The sequence below is a fragment of the Phyllostomus hastatus genome, unplaced genomic scaffold, assembly GCF_019186645.2.
Source record: "Phyllostomus hastatus isolate PE091 unplaced genomic scaffold, TTU_PhHast_1.1 phas_scaffold_129, whole genome shotgun sequence".
Taxonomy (NCBI): domain Eukaryota; kingdom Metazoa; phylum Chordata; class Mammalia; order Chiroptera; family Phyllostomidae; genus Phyllostomus; species Phyllostomus hastatus.
This window is the reverse complement of record NW_025334009.1, coordinates 4,930,795-4,947,216: the sequence shown is the minus strand read 5'-3', so window position 1 is coordinate 4,947,216 and position 16,422 is coordinate 4,930,795. Positions and strand designations below refer to the sequence as shown.

General features: G+C 55.1%; 1 protein-coding gene across 6 annotated transcripts in view; it reads left to right on the top strand.

The window, feature by feature from the left end:
- ARIH2 (ariadne RBR E3 ubiquitin protein ligase 2) overlaps positions 1-12,012 on the top strand; it is a 47,795-nt gene extending 35,783 nt beyond the window's left edge. For all 6 annotated transcript variants that reach the window (XM_045856609.1, XM_045856606.1, XM_045856604.1 and 3 more), the window contains 11 exons: positions 1,219-1,369; positions 2,097-2,218; positions 3,379-3,488; positions 4,810-4,927; positions 5,892-5,942; positions 6,033-6,054; positions 8,309-8,460; positions 9,071-9,214; positions 9,835-9,903; positions 11,255-11,338; positions 11,559-12,012. In XM_045856609.1, coding sequence (XP_045712565.1) covers positions 1,219-1,369; positions 2,097-2,218; positions 3,379-3,488; positions 4,810-4,927; positions 5,892-5,942; positions 6,033-6,054; positions 8,309-8,460; positions 9,071-9,214; positions 9,835-9,903; positions 11,255-11,338; positions 11,559-11,630 — 1,095 coding nt within the window. In that variant the 3' untranslated portion in view covers positions 11,631-12,012. The remainder of the gene's footprint in view (positions 1-1,218; positions 1,370-2,096; positions 2,219-3,378; positions 3,489-4,809; positions 4,928-5,891; positions 5,943-6,032; positions 6,055-8,308; positions 8,461-9,070; positions 9,215-9,834; positions 9,904-11,254; positions 11,339-11,558) is intronic.
- Positions 12,013-16,422: the final 4,410 nt, after the last annotated feature.

Here is a 16,422-nt window from a genome sequence, read left to right as displayed (position 1 = left end):
GCGTGCGTCTTCCCCGGCCTCGAATGCTTACAGCCTGTCCCCATCTTTGCTTGTGGGAATGAAACTCACTTTAAATTTTGTTTTTAATTGTGTGGAACTCAGTTTTGAGACCCAGATCCAAGCTGTCTCTCACAAAACCTATCTCCTGTGGTCACTGTTGTCCAGACTCCTCTGGTTATGTCTTTAAACTGTTACGTGTATATTTTGATTCAGTTGTCATTTTAGTTCTCCAGACTGTAAGTGCTTTAAGGACAGAAACCATATCCTACAAGGCCTAGCAGTTTCGTGTGTATCTAGAAGTCCTTCAGACATTTGTCAGGTGAACGAGGGCCGTGCAGAAAGAGCCCTTCCGAGGGAGAATGGGACTCAGATCACCCTCCAACTTCTGCCGCCTCTTAGAGAGTTTCCCGGCGCAGACGGATAGACGTGGGAGTGCAGCCCTCCTGCTCACGTTGCACAGACAGGAACCCAGTGTAAACTTGTAGTGGACCTTTCCGTAGTTTGTGGCTTTGGCCGGGGGCCCCCAGCTTGTCTCTGCCTGCCAGTTTGTGTGACGTGGCATGGGTCACGGAGCTCCAGCTGTACGGATGTTTGCCCACTGCCTAGAACAGTTTCTTGCCTAGAAGGAGCCTTCCTCATCCCTCTAAATGAATTGTATGTGACGTCTCTTCCATGTGTTGAGGATAAGTTGTAGCTTGGCAAAGGCTGTAGCATTTTGTATTTGGGGCACATTGGCGCGGGAACACCTACTGTCTTCCATGAGTGGAACTGCAGAGTGGTTGCCTGAAGCTGTGCACAGCCTCGGGCCCTTCGTGGCTGGGTCCGCAGTGCCTGTTGAGGGGCAACTCTGTGCTGTGCTTCACCCGGCCAGTAACAGCAGAAACCCAGTGGTTTCTCAAAGGAGAAGTTGGACTGAATGACCTCTGAGGACCGTGACGGTTCTGAAATCCTGAGCTTTCCAGCCTGACGTTGTTAGACTTCTCTGAGTTCTCTCTGCCTCACTGAATTCCAGTGGTTCTACAGGCCCGGCTCCCATGCTGCCTTCTTCGGGGGGCCTTCCTGATAGGTGCTCTCTGCTCAGAACTCGACTCCCCGAGTTCACGTGTTGCTGCTGCATCTGGCACTTGTGTCTGGGTCAGGATTGCCACACTAGGCACCCCATCTGGCCCCGGGAACTGAAGTCTCCTCTTTGACTCATGTGGATCTGCCTCTTCCCAGGTCCCCCCAGCACACCCCCCTCACCACTGCGCAGTGTGTATGCAGTTTGTGCGGAAGGAAAACCTCCTCTCTCTGGCCTGTCAGCACCAGTTCTGCCGCAGCTGCTGGGAGCAGCACTGCTCCGTACTTGTCAAGGACGGCGTGGGAGTGGGTGAGTCTGCCGTAGAGCTTAGAAAAGGCTGGCGCAGAGTGTTTCTCTCTACTCCGCCCTTTCAGACACTCAGGGCAACTGTGTGTCTTCTTCTGAGCCTAATCGCCAGAACCATTGCTTTCCAAACACATCAGTCTGAACAGTGGCAAAGATTTCCCCAGGCCTGAGCAAAATTAGACAGTTAAGGCTATTGTTTAGGCATATATGTAAATGTTCGTGTGACTTCAAGGCTGCTCCTTGGGAGAACTTTCAGAGGAACTGTTCTTTAGGCTGCCTACCCAATCTTGATTCCCCAAGTGGCAGCCATAACTCAGAAACATCTAGAGAATTTGATATGTAGGTAACTGCATAAATCAAATTTGATTGTTGGTTACGAGAGTATTTGTTATTGTATTAACTTGATGTTGAAATGAAATTAGCACCACATGAATTATATCCACAAAATCTCATGTGTTGGTGGTTATCAGTTGCAAATAATATTAAACATCACAAAACTCAATGATTAGTTGGAATCATACAGGATTTTTAATGATATTTTCAGTGGTACTATTTGTGATGCATATGTAATTCGGGATAATATTTTAGTTGTATCACTGTGCAGATATATTCATTTCTCTCTTCTTTGAATAAATTCTGTTGCTTCAGGGGATTCCTATGTGGCGTCTGAATTTCGTGTTGAGCTCAGCGAGCAGATACAGTTGTCCATTCCAGTGTCTTTGTCCAACAGGAGTCTCGTGCATGGCTCAGGACTGCCCGCTGCGAACCCCAGAGGACTTCGTGTTTCCGTTACTGCCCAATGAGGAACTGAGAGACAAATACAGGCGCTACCTCTTCAGGGACTATGTGGAGGTAGGACCGGCTCCTGTGGGCGTGCCCGCTGCCTTCCTGGGCCTGCGTCCCATCAGGTGCTCACTGTGGTTGCTCTGTAGACACGGCTGCCGTTAGGTGCTGGCATAAACATTTGAGTCCTGGCCGGTGTGGCTCAGTTGGTGGGAGTGTCATCGCATAAACCGAAAGGTCGCATATTCATTTCCCTGTCAGGACACATACCTAGGTTGCAGTTTGGTACCTGGTTGGAGTGTATGGGAGGGGCAACCAGTCAATGTTTCTCTCTCACATTGGTGTTCTCTCCCTCTCTCTCCCCCGCCCTCTCTCTCTAAAATCAATAAGCATGTCCTTGGGCAAGGATGAAAACAAGTTTTTGAAAACCACTAGAATGATAGTGAAGAACACAGACTTGAGGCAGGCAATTGTGTGAATTCCAGGTCTGTGACGTCCTCACTGTGTGACCATCGACCCATTATTTTACCTCTCCCAGCCTTGGCTGTCTCTCGTAGAATGGTCAGTCATACCAACACTGTGCACATGGCTTAAACAAGCTGTTGCAGGCCAAGGTTAAGCACAAGTCAGGCATATCTCAGGAGGTGCTGTTCCGTTCGGTTCACTCTGTGATTCAGCCCAGGGAAGGGGTGTTGCTTCTTGTGCAGCTTGGAATCTTGTCCAGGGTCCCAGCATGGTCAGTTTCAGAGTTTATCTGCTCTGTTGGGCCACCTGTCTGGGCTTGCTGGTTCCATGCAGCAGTTTTCTTCTTCCTTATGCCTAAGCTCACTGGATTGTCTGGTGGTCCAGGTCTGCTCACGCACCTGCTGCAGGGTAAACAGTGCCTCCTTCCTCGTGCTGTTTGCTGCCTTTGGTGAAAATGCCTGAGGCTTGTTGGGCCTCTCGGCTGGTGACGTTGCTTTGCGTTTTCATCTCACAGATGCAGTTCTGTATCCCATTTTGTATTCTAATCCTAGATCATTCTGATGAGTTGCAACCTAGTTTAAGCATTCAAAGGTCTTCAGTATCTGCCTGATGCGTGGTCTTCATGACATTCGTCTTGAATTCCTATAGCCCCTTGATTCGAATCGTCAGCTGAAAGAATAGAAGGTGTTTGAATACCCAGGGAGGTCTGATTTGGAGGCCACATTAGGGGATCACCTCCTTGTTTCCCCTTGCTGTGTTCGCAGAGTCATTATCAGCTTCAGCTGTGCCCCGGTGCAGACTGCCCCATGGTCATCCAGGTACAAGAGCCCAGAGCTCGCCGAGTCCAGTGCAATCGGTGCAACGAGGTCTTCTGGTAAGAGTGAGTGTGGGCGCTGAGCAGCCCTGGGCTCCGGGCTTCTCCTCCTGCAAAGAACCACTGCTGCTGCTCGGGGGGGAGGGGCTGGGAGCGACAGGGTCTTGGAACCAGGAAAGCAGCTCTGCTCCAGGGGGGCAGGATTTGTACACAGCATCTCGAGTTCCATGCTGTGTTTGATAACGCTCACTCTGGAGACCAGCAAGTGGCCCAGACTCTTGGAGGATGTGCTATGGTTTATGCTACTCAGACTCATAGCCCAGAGATTGTATGTGTCTGTCTGCCTGCACAGGTAATTTATACTTTACTGTTTATAATCTTCAATGTTTTCATCTTTATAACTCACCCTGTAATTCATAAATGTGGTTTACACCAACTTGGGGTTTACTCCGTTCAGTAAATGATGGGAAGGTTTACCAGGGAAACGGCATTATCCTGATCAGCGTACCTTCGTTTTCACAGCCTAGTGTGTGTGGAACCGTTGTTGTTCTCGTTAGGTGAGGGAATCGAGGTGCAGGTTATTGGCAGGAGTGCCATCACTTAGGTCCAGATCTGCCCCCCAGTCATGCCTCCCCGGGAACTGCATGGGGGCTTCGGAGAAACTACGTGGGAAATGTGGCATGAGTGCACATGTGCCCATCTTTCAAGACGTCGTGGAGGGCGTCTGTGGTGCACTGGATGTTAAGAAGACCATTGTAGTCGTTCTCCATCCTTGTGTCCCACATGATGAGCTCCTTTGCCTGGGGCATGTGCCTGTGCTGTCTGTCAGGTCGTGTTGGCCTGGACGTAAAGGAAGTTAAAATCCTGGCAGCCAAGCTTGATGAGTGGTTTTTGTTTGTTTGTTTGTTTTTAATCCCGACCGTAAGTTTTCTGCGTTGTTAATGTATCACGCTGCTACGGATTGTACAGGTTCTGGCACTTGGGCATCCTGTGTGCACATCCGGCTGAGAGAGAGGCCAGTGCTCCCAGAAGTGGCTCTTGGCCCTGCCTTGGGTCTGAGCCGAGGGTCCTTCTCAGAGCGCCTCACCACGCCGGTGGAGAGGCTGAATTCTGAATCTGACATCCTTCCAGAGGCACTGACTCCACATAAGACATTCACAACAGAGTCTGGGTCTACTGAAAGTGTATCTTAGAAGGGCTTCAGCTGAAGAGAAGTGTACATAGTATTCCAGCATAATCCCGAGTCAATACAGGTCTAAAAGGCCTTGATAAGTGGCTTTCCCTCGGAAACGCTCTAATTCAGGATCTCTTGGCTTGGACGAAGGAAAGTAACAAACCTGACCTGACGATTATTTGAGTGTTTCTCTTTTCTGGTTTTGAGTTTCAAGTGCCGTCAGATGTATCACGCCCCCACAGACTGCGCCACAATCCGGAAATGGCTCACGAAGTGTGCGGACGACTCTGAGACGGCCAACTACATTAGTGCCCACACTAAAGACGTAAGGACTGTGTCTTCCCTGTCCCGGGTCTGCCCTCCTTAGCGCCGCCCAGGGCCTTGCCCCGGAGATCTGCCGCCTGAGAGCAGGACACCCAGGGGCCCGGGCCTCTGCTGGAGGCTGCAGGCCCTTGCCCAGACTCGGCAGAGGCAGCAGCCGCTCATGAGAGCACGCATTGATCGGCGCCTTTATTTTAGTAAAATGCTGAAATGCCTAGAAAAGTTAAGGAACTAATTAGAAAAAAAACGCTGAAGTTTTTATTGAGTGTCTCCCTGCCTTTAATGTCCCTGGGAGGGAGGTGGTTGATAGCCAGACTCGGACGCGGGCCCAGGCGCTCCCAGTCCTCACTCTGAAAGTTTCTGCGGGAAGCATGGCCCACAGCCCCCGGAGCCCTGGATGACTCAGCACCCGAGGCCCCAGCCTGTGCCAGTCACGAGCTGAGCTGGCCCGCTCACATGCACAGCTGTGAGCATGACGTCATTAAACACTGTCTACTTCGTGGCACAGCACCCGGCTGGTTTCTGCAGTGTTTCCTGGGGTTGCTTTCATCTCTCAGAGAATAAGCAAGATTTGGAGGTGGTTCCCTTGCCCTCTCCTAGAAGCAGGCGTGCAGGCAGGCCGACCAGGACTTAGCCCCCTTTCGTGCTGCTCGGGCGTTCCTCCCAGGCAGGCAGGCTTTCTGCTGACTCAGCTTGTGTTTAACTTGAGCGGCCGGTGGCAGGGACAGATGGTGGAGGGCTTAGTGCGGCTCAGCTGGTGCTTGGAGTGTTTCAGAGCCAAACATGCTGACCTCATTTCCTTGGATTGCTGTTCCAGCCTCAGCGACCCGCCACATTTAAGTGAGATGCTCCTCCCCAGAAGTGCTCGCACGATGAGTACTGGGCACGGGTACCAGGAGCTTTGTGTAATTTGTGTTAGAACCGACCTGATGGTCCGTGAGCCTAATGGCGCCCTTCTGTCTCCTCAGTGTCCCAAGTGCAACATCTGCATTGAGAAGAATGGAGGCTGCAATCACATGGTGAGCAGAAGCCTGTGCCCTTCGTGTGTGTGACACGGAGCCCTTGGTCGGCATGCCTTTAACATGTTCTCTTCTGCTTTCCTCCGACAGCAATGCTCCAAGTGCAAACACGGTGAGTCCCAGGCGCGGTGCTCGAGGCCCGCGCGCACAGTCTGTGTTCCTCGCGCTCGGGTCTCCACTGCTTGTTCAGGGAGGACTTCCGTAGCGATGCGGCCATGGTTTTGGTTCCTGTTTTGGGGCACCTTTTCTAATACTGCTGCCATCTTTCTGACACACGTAGTCAGAAGTCAAGTTTGTCCCCTGACTGGTATGGCTCAGTTGGTTGGGCGTCAATCCACAAAGCAAAATGTCACCGATTCAATTCCTAGACAGGGCACATGCCGGGGCCATGGGTTCAGTCCCCGGTCGGAGCGTGTGCAAGAGGCAGCCAGTTGCTATTTCTCTCTCGTATTGCTGGTTTTCTCCCTCTCTTCCTCTCTCCCCTTTCCCTCTCTCCAAAAATAAATAAATAAGTCTTACCCAAAAAAGTCAAGTTTGGGGGTGACTCTTAGACCCTCATGACCCTCAGTCATCCAAGAAGAACATTTGAGTGTGTTCTTTTTATGTTTGCCAAAGCAGGTGCGTAGCATGGGGCTTATCTCTGCTGCTTTGCAGATACCTTTTAGAGCAGGCTGTCCGTGGTTTCACTGGAGACTGTAAGATAACGGTTTCCTCTGGGGTTTTATGAAGTTCCCAGAGGGGGTTGGCCTTCCAGGCCTCCTTCATCTGTCAGGAGTAGGTTGTGTAGAACCTGGTGGTTTTGCTTTCCTACCTGCCAGAGTAAGTAAAGAAGTAAAATTCCTTCGGGTAGAAAATAAGTGCAAACAGGTCTCCTGTGTAGCTGCTTGGACGCCGACCGGGAGGCCCTGAGACTGTCGCTCTGGGAGGGCCCGTGGGTGCGCTTCGTGTGTTCCCCCGGGGGCTGGCCGCAGTCGGAGTGGGCTGGCAGGGCCTCAGAAGGGAACAGGGACTCTGAAGTGAGGACGGGCCGAGGGTGGTGGCGTGTTTCCTCGGTGGTGTCCCCCTCCGTCTCCCTGTGCGTGCTGGAGTGAGAGGGACGTGTGTCACCTGCTTAGAGCACACGTACAGGCTACACAGAAACGACAGAGTGAGCACCCCGATGTCCCCCACACGCCTCGTGCCTGTCCCTCCCCAGGTGTTGTCCCCTCACCCCTTGCCCCCTGGAGTCTGCCCTCATTCCTTCCTGGCTGTATAGTCTCACCCCTTGTGCAGGCCACCCTAAGCAAGTAGCATTTAAACAGGTAGGGAGCACAGCTTAGCTGATGAAGGAGAGCTGCACTGCCGCTGTCCGGCGGGGACTGCCGGGAGAAGGGGCGTGAGTGACCGCTGGGTCTCCGGGTTTGACTGCAGCTCCCCTGAGTTTCACAGCAGCAGCTTGTGGGAAGTCGGTCACCTTCTGGGAGCGAGTCCTGGGAGACGGGGCTTCCCACTGTCGGGTCTGGGGCAGAGACAAGGGACACGCCGGCCCTGGACGTCTGACGCGCCCGAGCTGGCCGCGCTTGAGCAGACCCCGGACGTCGTTTGGATGTGGGGCATCCAGAAGGGATCTTCGTTTTTCCTTCCCAGCTGACGCAGTGTGGAAGCAGAGCCACAATGCTGAGTGTGAGCTGTTGAGTAACTGTAGTTTCTATAGAAATGTGCTTTTTGAAAAGAAGAGCAGGATAAAGTCTTTATTTCTCGCTTCGTGCACGGAGTCCTCCCGGAGCGGGTGCTGCAGGGGAGGGACGCGGGCAGGAGGGCAAGTGCGTGGCGGGTGAGCCTGGGTCGGGCACGTTCTGTGGGTTCCTGCTTCTCACAGTGGCACTGACTCAACAGACTGGTGGTTTTCCTAACGCTTTTTAAAAACCTTACGTTTCAGTTACAGTTTACATTCAGTATTATTTGTGTGTCAGGTGTACAGCGTAGTAGTTAAGTAATTGTATACAGTGTTTCCCCTGATATTTCCAGTATCACCTGGCTCCGTACCTAGTTGTTACAGTGTTATTGACGACATTCTCTATGCAGTACTTTGCAAGACTAGTGGTCTTGTGCAGTCAGCATTTGCCCGTGTGGGATCAAAAAGGCACAGAGCATATGTGCTCACGGAACTGAGAATATCCGTAGGCGGCTGTTTAGGTCGGCAGGGGCGAGCTACAGGGATAGCGGGATATGACGAGATGAGAGGGGCACACCCACCCCGGAGAGAGGCACCCCTGGGAAGTTGTGATCAGGTGAACGCCCCGGCAGGATCTCTGCGTCCCCCTGCTTTGCCCTCGGAGGACTGCAGCTTGTCCTGTGGGTGTGACCGTTCTCTCTGTTCTGTGCAGACTTCTGCTGGATGTGTCTAGGGGACTGGAAGACCCATGGCAGCGAGTACTATGAGTGCAGTCGGTACAAGGAGAACCCCGACATCGTCAACCAGAGCCAGCAGGCCCAAGCCAGGGAGGCCCTCAAGAAGTACTTGTTCTACTTTGAGAGGGTAGGCACCCTCTTCTGCAGCTGCACCTTGAGGGTGGGCTTCTTCAGTTGGGGACCACAGAATTTCCAGTGACCGGTAGCCAGAGCCTGCGTGTGCATGCAGAAGTCGGGGCATGGACCTCCTGCCATGGCCCTGGGTGATACCTCCGTAGATGTGGCCTTCCGGCCCCATAGGGCACCCAGGCTGGCAAGGAAGAATGTGGCGCTGTGTGAGGGCTGGACTGAAGGACAGTGAGGGGCCATCAGATAGTCTCCCATGAGGTTCCATCTTAATAGATTCAGCGGGCAGTTCTCCCAGGAAGACCCTTCAGAAGCCCCCACAGCATAGCGCCTTTGGTCTCTGAGCACGGCAGGCGGTGAACAGCCTGTTAGCCCTCGGGGCTGGAGCTCCTCTGCCCCCCAGGGGTGGGGCGATCTGGCAGGCAGTTCCTCTAGACACAGAGCGCGGTGTGGACTCAAGAAGTCCCCTCTGCTACTCCTAACAGCGCTCAGTCCCCGCAGGTGCAGCTGTGGCAGTGCCCTTCCAGCCAGGGTATCTGTTCTGAACTCCGTGTGGACCTCTGTACCTTCCCGGGACTCCTACAGCTTTCTCCTCCCTCTGTACCCTGTAGTGGGAGAACCACAACAAGAGCTTGCAGCTGGAGGCACAGACGTACCAGCGGATTCATGAGAAGATCCAGGAGAGGGTCATGAACAACCTGGGGACGTGGATTGACTGGCAGTACCTACAGAACGCTGCCAAGCTCTTGGCCAAGGTCTGTACCACCTCACTCTTCTGATTCCTTGTCCAGTGCCTGCCCCTGTCAGGCCCAGACTTCTGGGGGGTGGGCGGGGGGGCACTGAAGGGGGCATTAGCACCCTGTGCAGCCCTGCATGCTTCCGCTTACACGTTGACAATTCCCTGTGCTGTGTCCACCGAGGACCTAGTCCTCTGCTGATGTCCAAGGAAATCCCAAGAAGAGCAGTCCACTGCCTCTGCCAGCAGGGAAGTGCCTGCGGGGAAAGCTAGAGCCCTTTTCTTCCTTAGTCCCATCCATGCATCACTCAGAGGAAAGTAAGAGCTCACCCCTGGACAGTCACTGAGACAGATGTGTGGGCTCTCGTGTTCAACTCACGGGGGAGCCGGGAGGCGGCTGCTGGTGAATAAACCACGGCTTGACAAAGGAACTGGGGGTGTTCTGTGGCCACTTCTGTTCCATTTTTTCCCATGTTGTCCCCCAGCTCATCCTTTGTTTGGCTCGGTCTCACTTCTTCCAGGCCCGTGCCTGTAGAGCCAAGCTAATTTGCATGGTGGGGTACGAAATGGAGGAGCCACGTGAGGTGCATGTAGGTGAGAATGATGGACACAGGTGCCTTCTCTTCTCTCCCATTGCAGTGCCGATACACCCTGCAGTACACGTACCCGTATGCGTACTACATGGAGTCGGGCCCCAGGAAGAAGCTGGTAAGGCAGGCAGGGCAGTCAGTCCCTCTCCTCTGCCCTCTTAGCTTCAGAGGTGCCTTGGTTACGGGGTCGGGGTGGGGTGGCAAAATCAAAGCAGAGCTGCTCATTTTCAAATCTCACTTCTCCTCTAGGCACCTCCAAAGTAGGTCTCAGGCGCTGGCGTGTTGCGTAGTAGTAAGGCAGCGTCCTGAGTGGGGCCGTGGGATAGGCCCACCTGGCTGTGAGGGCCCGCGGCCACTCGAGAGGTCTGCTTTGGGAGAATGTCCAGCACACACGTCCTTAAAGGACGTGCACGTGCTTCCCTGGCGCAGTGACAGTGGGCTTTTTACATCTTCACTTAATTCTTTATCTTACGTGTGAGTTGCTCCCCCTCCCCGGCTTATAAAGTAATTCATATTTATTCTACAAATGTTGAAAAACAGAAAAAATTCACATCCAGAAATCCCACCAGAAATGACCATGTGTTAGCATTTTCTAGCTTTTTAAAATTAGTATTACTTACCCCTCAGTGGTGTGGCTCAGTGGATTGAGCACCAGCCTGTTCCTCGAAAGGCCACTGGTTTGATTCCTGGTCAGGACACGAGCCTGGGCTGCGGGCCAGGCCCCCAGTTAGGGGTGTGCGAGAGGCCACTGGTGAATTTTTCTCTTGCACATCAATGTTTCTCTCCCCCTTTTCCCCTCCCTCTCTCTAAAATAAATAAATAAAAGTTTAATATTTATATAATCAAGGCTGTGTGTGTGCCTGTGTGTATGAATGGCATTTTACTGTTCAAGCCGTTTATGGTTGCAGCTGTTGTTATTTTTACCAGGCTGGTAAATACCATTTTGTAGTAGTTGCATAAGTGTTCTATTAATGTGGGTAAATAATTTGGGGCATGAATTGTTTCTGTTTTTTACTGTCATAAATTAGACATTGAAGAACATCTTCGTGCATAAAAGCTTGGGCGTACAGTTACTAAGTCAGATGGTGTGACTGTTTTTAAGACCTGATTTGCAGAAGAACCAGGAAAACCCCAGACGAAGCACACGGGGTGGGCAGGGTCTGTGCGCATCCGCACGGACGTGCTTCTGCAGCGTCTGCGTGCCCGCGTGCTGGGGCGCACTCTTCAGCGGCGTCCGTTCTCGCCCTTTCCTTGGGGGCGCAGAGTTAGCGCGGCTCGCCCTCCGCACTCCGAGGTAGCCTTCTGGTTGGGCCCGGCGCGGCCCAGGGGCCAGCACTGCTCTCGGCCGGAGCTTGGCGTCAGGGCTGTGTGCTGCGCCGGCAAGCCTGAGTGCTGCGTCTGCCCCTCCGCCTGCAGGCCCTGCCCGGCTGCAGCCCCTCTCCTTTGACCCTCCTGCTCTGCCCATACAGTTCGAATACCAGCAGGCTCAGCTGGAGGCCGAGATCGAAAACCTGTCTTGGAAAGTGGAGCGTGCGGACAGCTACGACAGAGGGGTAAGGGCCCGCTCTCCGCTCGGACCGCTGCTGCCGGTGAGGGGGGCTGGCACGTTGGCAGGTGACGGGGTTGTTCTGCGGGCTGGAAGCGGCCGCTAAGACGGGTGGGAAGGGCTGTGCCTTTGACTCCTCGGAGCCCCTGTCGTGGTGGCCGCGGCTTTGGCCGCCCCTGCTCACGGGGCTCGGCCACGCGAGCGTTCATTTTGCTTCCCCTGCGCAGGACTTAGAGAACCAGATGCACATCGCGGAGCAGCGGAGGAGAACCCTGCTGAAGGACTTCCACGACACCTAGGCGGGACGGGGCGTGCCAGAGTGAGGACGACGTGGCCGCGAGGCCTCCGGCTGCCGCGCTGCAGGCTGCAGGCTCCGCCTCTCAGGACCCGGGCCGCAGCCGGGGCCCCGCCCTGAGAGACACTGGCCACACTCCTCCTAGTCAGCTTCTGTTTCGTTCTCATCTTCTGCTTTTTGTTTCTTGGCCTCTTCAGGGTTTTTAATTCCCCCTGGATGGTTGTTGGGAGGGAGGGAAAGTTTTTTCTGAATGACTATTAATAATAGTATTAGATCATTACAACTTATGTAATTTTCAAAGGTTGTACAATTATACAAAAAAGGCAAACCAACTCTAGAATTACACAGAACCCTTTTTAAAAATAAATTGGCATTGGAGTGTTTTACCCTCTAGCTACTTTCCTGAGAAGGTAACACAGGCTGCCCGCCTGCCCTGCCTCCGGGCGCACCTCGGTGGGTTCCAGGGCGGCCTCCGCCTCCAGACTCCCTTGGGGCTTGGCCGCGGCCGGCCTCCCGAGGGGGAGCCCAGGTGGCAGCGGGGGACTGGCGTTCGCCTGTGTAGGGGGCACGGCACACGGGAGCCGCATCACGCCTCCTTCCTGTTCCTTATGGACCCTTTGGGTCGGGTGCGCCTCCCCGCCGTGGCAGCGAGGGGACAGTGCAGAACAGGGTCTTGCCATGCGGTGTCTGAGCGTCTCCGGGGGCGCTGCTCGTCAGTGGGCTCATCTCTATTCTTGAAGGCGAGGCTTCCTGGGCCTGGCTCCTGGGCCAGGGCCCTCCCGACCGGGGACAGGAGTGGGGCACGGCATTTCCTTTTGTCTCCTGAAGAGAGACATCCGCTTTCAGAGGGAACTGTTCCCCCAAATAAGTTTGTTGAGCCATGGCCTCTCCCTTCGTGCCGGTGCTCAAGTGTGTGTCCCCGACCAGGCCCGCTGGCAGCCGCCCTGCCGCTCTGCTCGGGGGCTTCAGGGCCGGCGTGCGGCTGGCCCCGCACGGGCACTTGTCTTCCTGGCTCGGGAGGCTTGTTTGCACAGGTGGTTTTCGTGTTGCCTGGGGTGTGCCCGGCGGCGCTCTGGGGCTTGGGTGTCCCCCCCCCCCCTCCGGCTGACAGTTGGAGGCCACTGCGCCTGGGGCCTGGCAGTCTGAGGCCAGGACCGTCCTGAGTTTGCGGTCCCAGCACCTGTAGGGGGCGGGGCTGGCCAGGCGAGAGGGCCAGGTGTTGCCCTGTTGACCCCAGCAGAGCGAATGACTGGCTTGTGTGCTGCCGCCCCTTTCCTGCACTTGGCCCCGTGGGCCTCTGAGAAGCTAGGAAGTCTGTCCTCCTCGGGGTGTGGTGGCTTTGTCCAGGGCCTCCACCCCGAGGCTGGCGGGGCTGCCTGTGCCCCGCAGAGCGCCGGGGACCTCCTGGAAGAGCCGCGTGGGGAGTTCTCGGGTAGTCAGACGTTTCCACCTCAGTTCCCCGAGGACCATGGTTGTCACCTGGACTACTCTCGAAAAGATAAGGGACAGCTGTGACTCCGGGGGTCGTGGGTCCATGGCTGGAGGCAGGCCCCTGCTCAGGTTTTGTCTCTTCCCGCCATCTCTCGCGAGGGAGGGCCTGGGGCGGGGTGGGAAGGGCAAGTTAGAAGTGCAGCCAGTGGGCCCGGGTTGGGCGGTGGGGAGCTCACTGCGAGGAGCATGCCTGCTGTGGCCCGGGGTGGGGGCGGGTGCTGTGCGGGCACACGGACGACCCCGGCGTCTCAGCTGTCCATCCATCCTTCTGTGTGCCACCGGGGCCCAGGACCCGAGTCGCAGCTCCGCGCCGTCACTCCCGGGGCGTCTCTGGGCACCGTGTGGACTGCACAGCTGCGGTGTGCTGACCCGGCATCCCGCCGCGGCCCCGGCCCCGGCACTGCAGGAGGTTCGGGGCGGGACCACAGCCCCACAGCCTGTAGCCCTGGACCTGAGGACAGTTCCTTCTCCCAGGCCCCCTTCCCCCCCCATCCCAAATGGAAAGCTCAGGCAGAATTTTACCTACAAAGGACGGAAGGTAAAGAAGGCACTGTGTTTTCATGATTTTTCCATATATCTTTGTTTTCTTCAAAGAAAAAGTTGAGGTAATGTCTGCTCAAAGTTGAGTAAACTTGAATAAACATTCGAAGTAAACTGTTTCTGATTATAAAAGTATGTGCAGAGTCTTTCTTTAAAGGCTCCAAGGAGCCGCCCGAGCCACCGTCCCAGGAGGCTGTGGCCCACGAGCCCCGAATGAGGGCCTTCCCGCTGGCCAGCCCCTGGCCCGGCTCTGGCTCCGGGGAGAGGGCACCTGCCGAGGGTCGCAGACTGTCCTGGCGCCTCTCCTTCCCTGGGTCCAGGCCGAACCGCTCCCCACCTCCAAGGGATCTCTGGGTTGTGATGGGGTGCCGACTCCAGTGCCCCACAGGCCCTGCTGAGGCCCTGGGCCCCTTACTCCGAAGACCCCCTGGGTTTCTCCAAAGCGAGTGTGGGGGCAGAGGGCTGGGGAGTATGGCCAGGGCTTGCATGTGGCTTCGCAGGGGCGCCGGGTTATGAAGAGAGGACTCTGGGGAGAAACTGTAAGTGTTTGGTGTTTAATGCCCAAGGTCAAGGACAGGAAATACGGATACGGGTTCTCGTTGAGAGGGTCCATCTGTGGTGTCAGGAGTGGCAGAAACGTCCATGATAGTTCAGGTGGGGTTTCCAGAGCTGTGCGCAGCTGCTCTGGGGCAGTCAAGCCAGAGAAACCCCGATTCTGCCAGCCTGAACTCCACAGTTGCTCCTCCTCGGGCCTCGAGCGTGCGAAGCCCCATGCTTGGCACCTGGGCGTACAACAGTGTGCAATACATGAGCTCTGCCCTCCAGGGTCCTCCAGAACAGGGGTGGGGGGTGGGCACAGACGGAATCGGTCCCTAGTGAGTGCTTCCTCCGAGACAGCCAGGCCAGGAGCCACTCCTGCAGACCAGTGGGCAGGATTCCGTGGCCTTGGCACTGCCCTCGGTCGTCTGGAAAAAGGACGAGACGAGAGCACAGTCGAGCAAAGTCTAAGGGAAGGGTTTTTCCACATGGCCCCGGGGGTCCATGCAACTACCAGCATCGCCTATGGACTGGGCCCTGTTTGGGGCACTGGGGTCACAGCCATTGAACCTGGTTTGTTCAACCAGTTTCTGTCACCACAAGACAGTCACACCAGCCATGCACTGAGCACCCACCCGGGGAGCGCTCGCAGCAGCCCTGCGACGGACGTGCTGTCCCCATCCACATTACGGGGCTGTTCAACGTGAGTATTTACCCAGTGTCACCACTGCTAGCAGCGTTGGTCGTTGCCTCTCACGCACCCCCGACCTGGGACCTGGCCTGCAACCCAGGCAGATGCCCTGGCCGGGAATTGAACCAACAACTCTGGTTTGGGGGAGGATGCCCAAACCGCTGAGCCACACCAGTCAGAGATTTGTCTTACAAGCTTTAAAAGGACAGAGAGGAAGTGGTTCCATCGTTCCTTCATGAGTACCAGAAAACCATGACATTCTTGGTAAAACTGACTCAGTATCTCATATGTAAGAACTTTGAGATTCATATGACTTAAGAAAAATGTGTTCCTATTGTACTCAACTTGGGAGACTTTGTGAAAGATACATTTTAAAAAATTGGGAGATTTCTGGCCCTGGCTGGCGTAGCTCAGTGGATTGAGCACGGGCTGTGAACCAAAGTGTCACAGGTTCGCTTCCCAGTCAGGACACATGCCTGGGTTGCAGGCCACGGGCCCCAGCAACCACACATTGGTGTTTCTCTCTCTCTCTCTCTCTCTAAAAATAAATAAAAATCTTTTTTAAAATTGGGAGGTTTCTGACAACTAGAGTGGATCAAACAAAAGTTGCAGGAAATTTGAACACTCTGAAGTTGGTAATAGGATTTTCATCAATTTGAATGAGGAACACTTCTTCTGCAGCATTTCCCTTCTTTCGGAGTTCATTCCAGGGGGAAGGGCCAGATCCCGCTAGGGGTCCCTTCAGGGGGAAGGGTCAGGTCTGCCTTCGTGTCCGCAGAGGGGCCTTCAGGATTGCCCCGTTGGCTGTGGAGTTGTCACTTCCCGCCCCATCCAAAGCGGGTTGCTGGACCGTTCGTGTTTGGTCAGCATCCCAGCTTGGGCTGAGCCACACAGCTCCCACGGCCATCTGTACCCCTCCTCCCCAAACATCCAGAACCTCCTTTGGTTGGACAGTGTTTCTCTGTAGTATTCTAAGGAGACTGAGGGGATGGTCCCTGGAGGCGGCTGGAGGAGTGGATGCACCCACGTGCTCGGGCACTAGTGGACCCACCATGGTGTACAGAAGCCACCCAAGAAGGCGGGCCTATCCTTGGAGCCCCTGGCCTCTCCTGCTGTGGAGACCAGAAAATGCAGGCTCTACTTTTCTGGGAGGAAGTGGGAGGGAAAGGGGGTCTCGACAGGGTAAGGAGAAACCAGCAGTGGGACCTGCCTCCGTGGCATTGCCCTAGGGCATATGCATCTCTGCCCAAGGATAACCAGGGCCTGGAGAGCAAGGAGCTCGAACATGCCCAGGCTTTGGCGCTGGACCCCTGGTGTGTCCTTCCACTCTGGGTTGGACTCCAGTCTGAGTTCGGTTTTCTTCAGAGGCGACGGTCACTTAGTTGTGGAAAAGTCCCTTTCTCCCTCCTCCCCTGTGTCAGCTTTGAGGCAAGGAGCGCTGCTGCGCACTGAGCACATTCCTGCAGCTGCTGTGTGGGATCTGACCTTCCTGGTGCCAGGGCTCTTCCAGGAGGCCCTCTCTGACGACCCCAGGCGG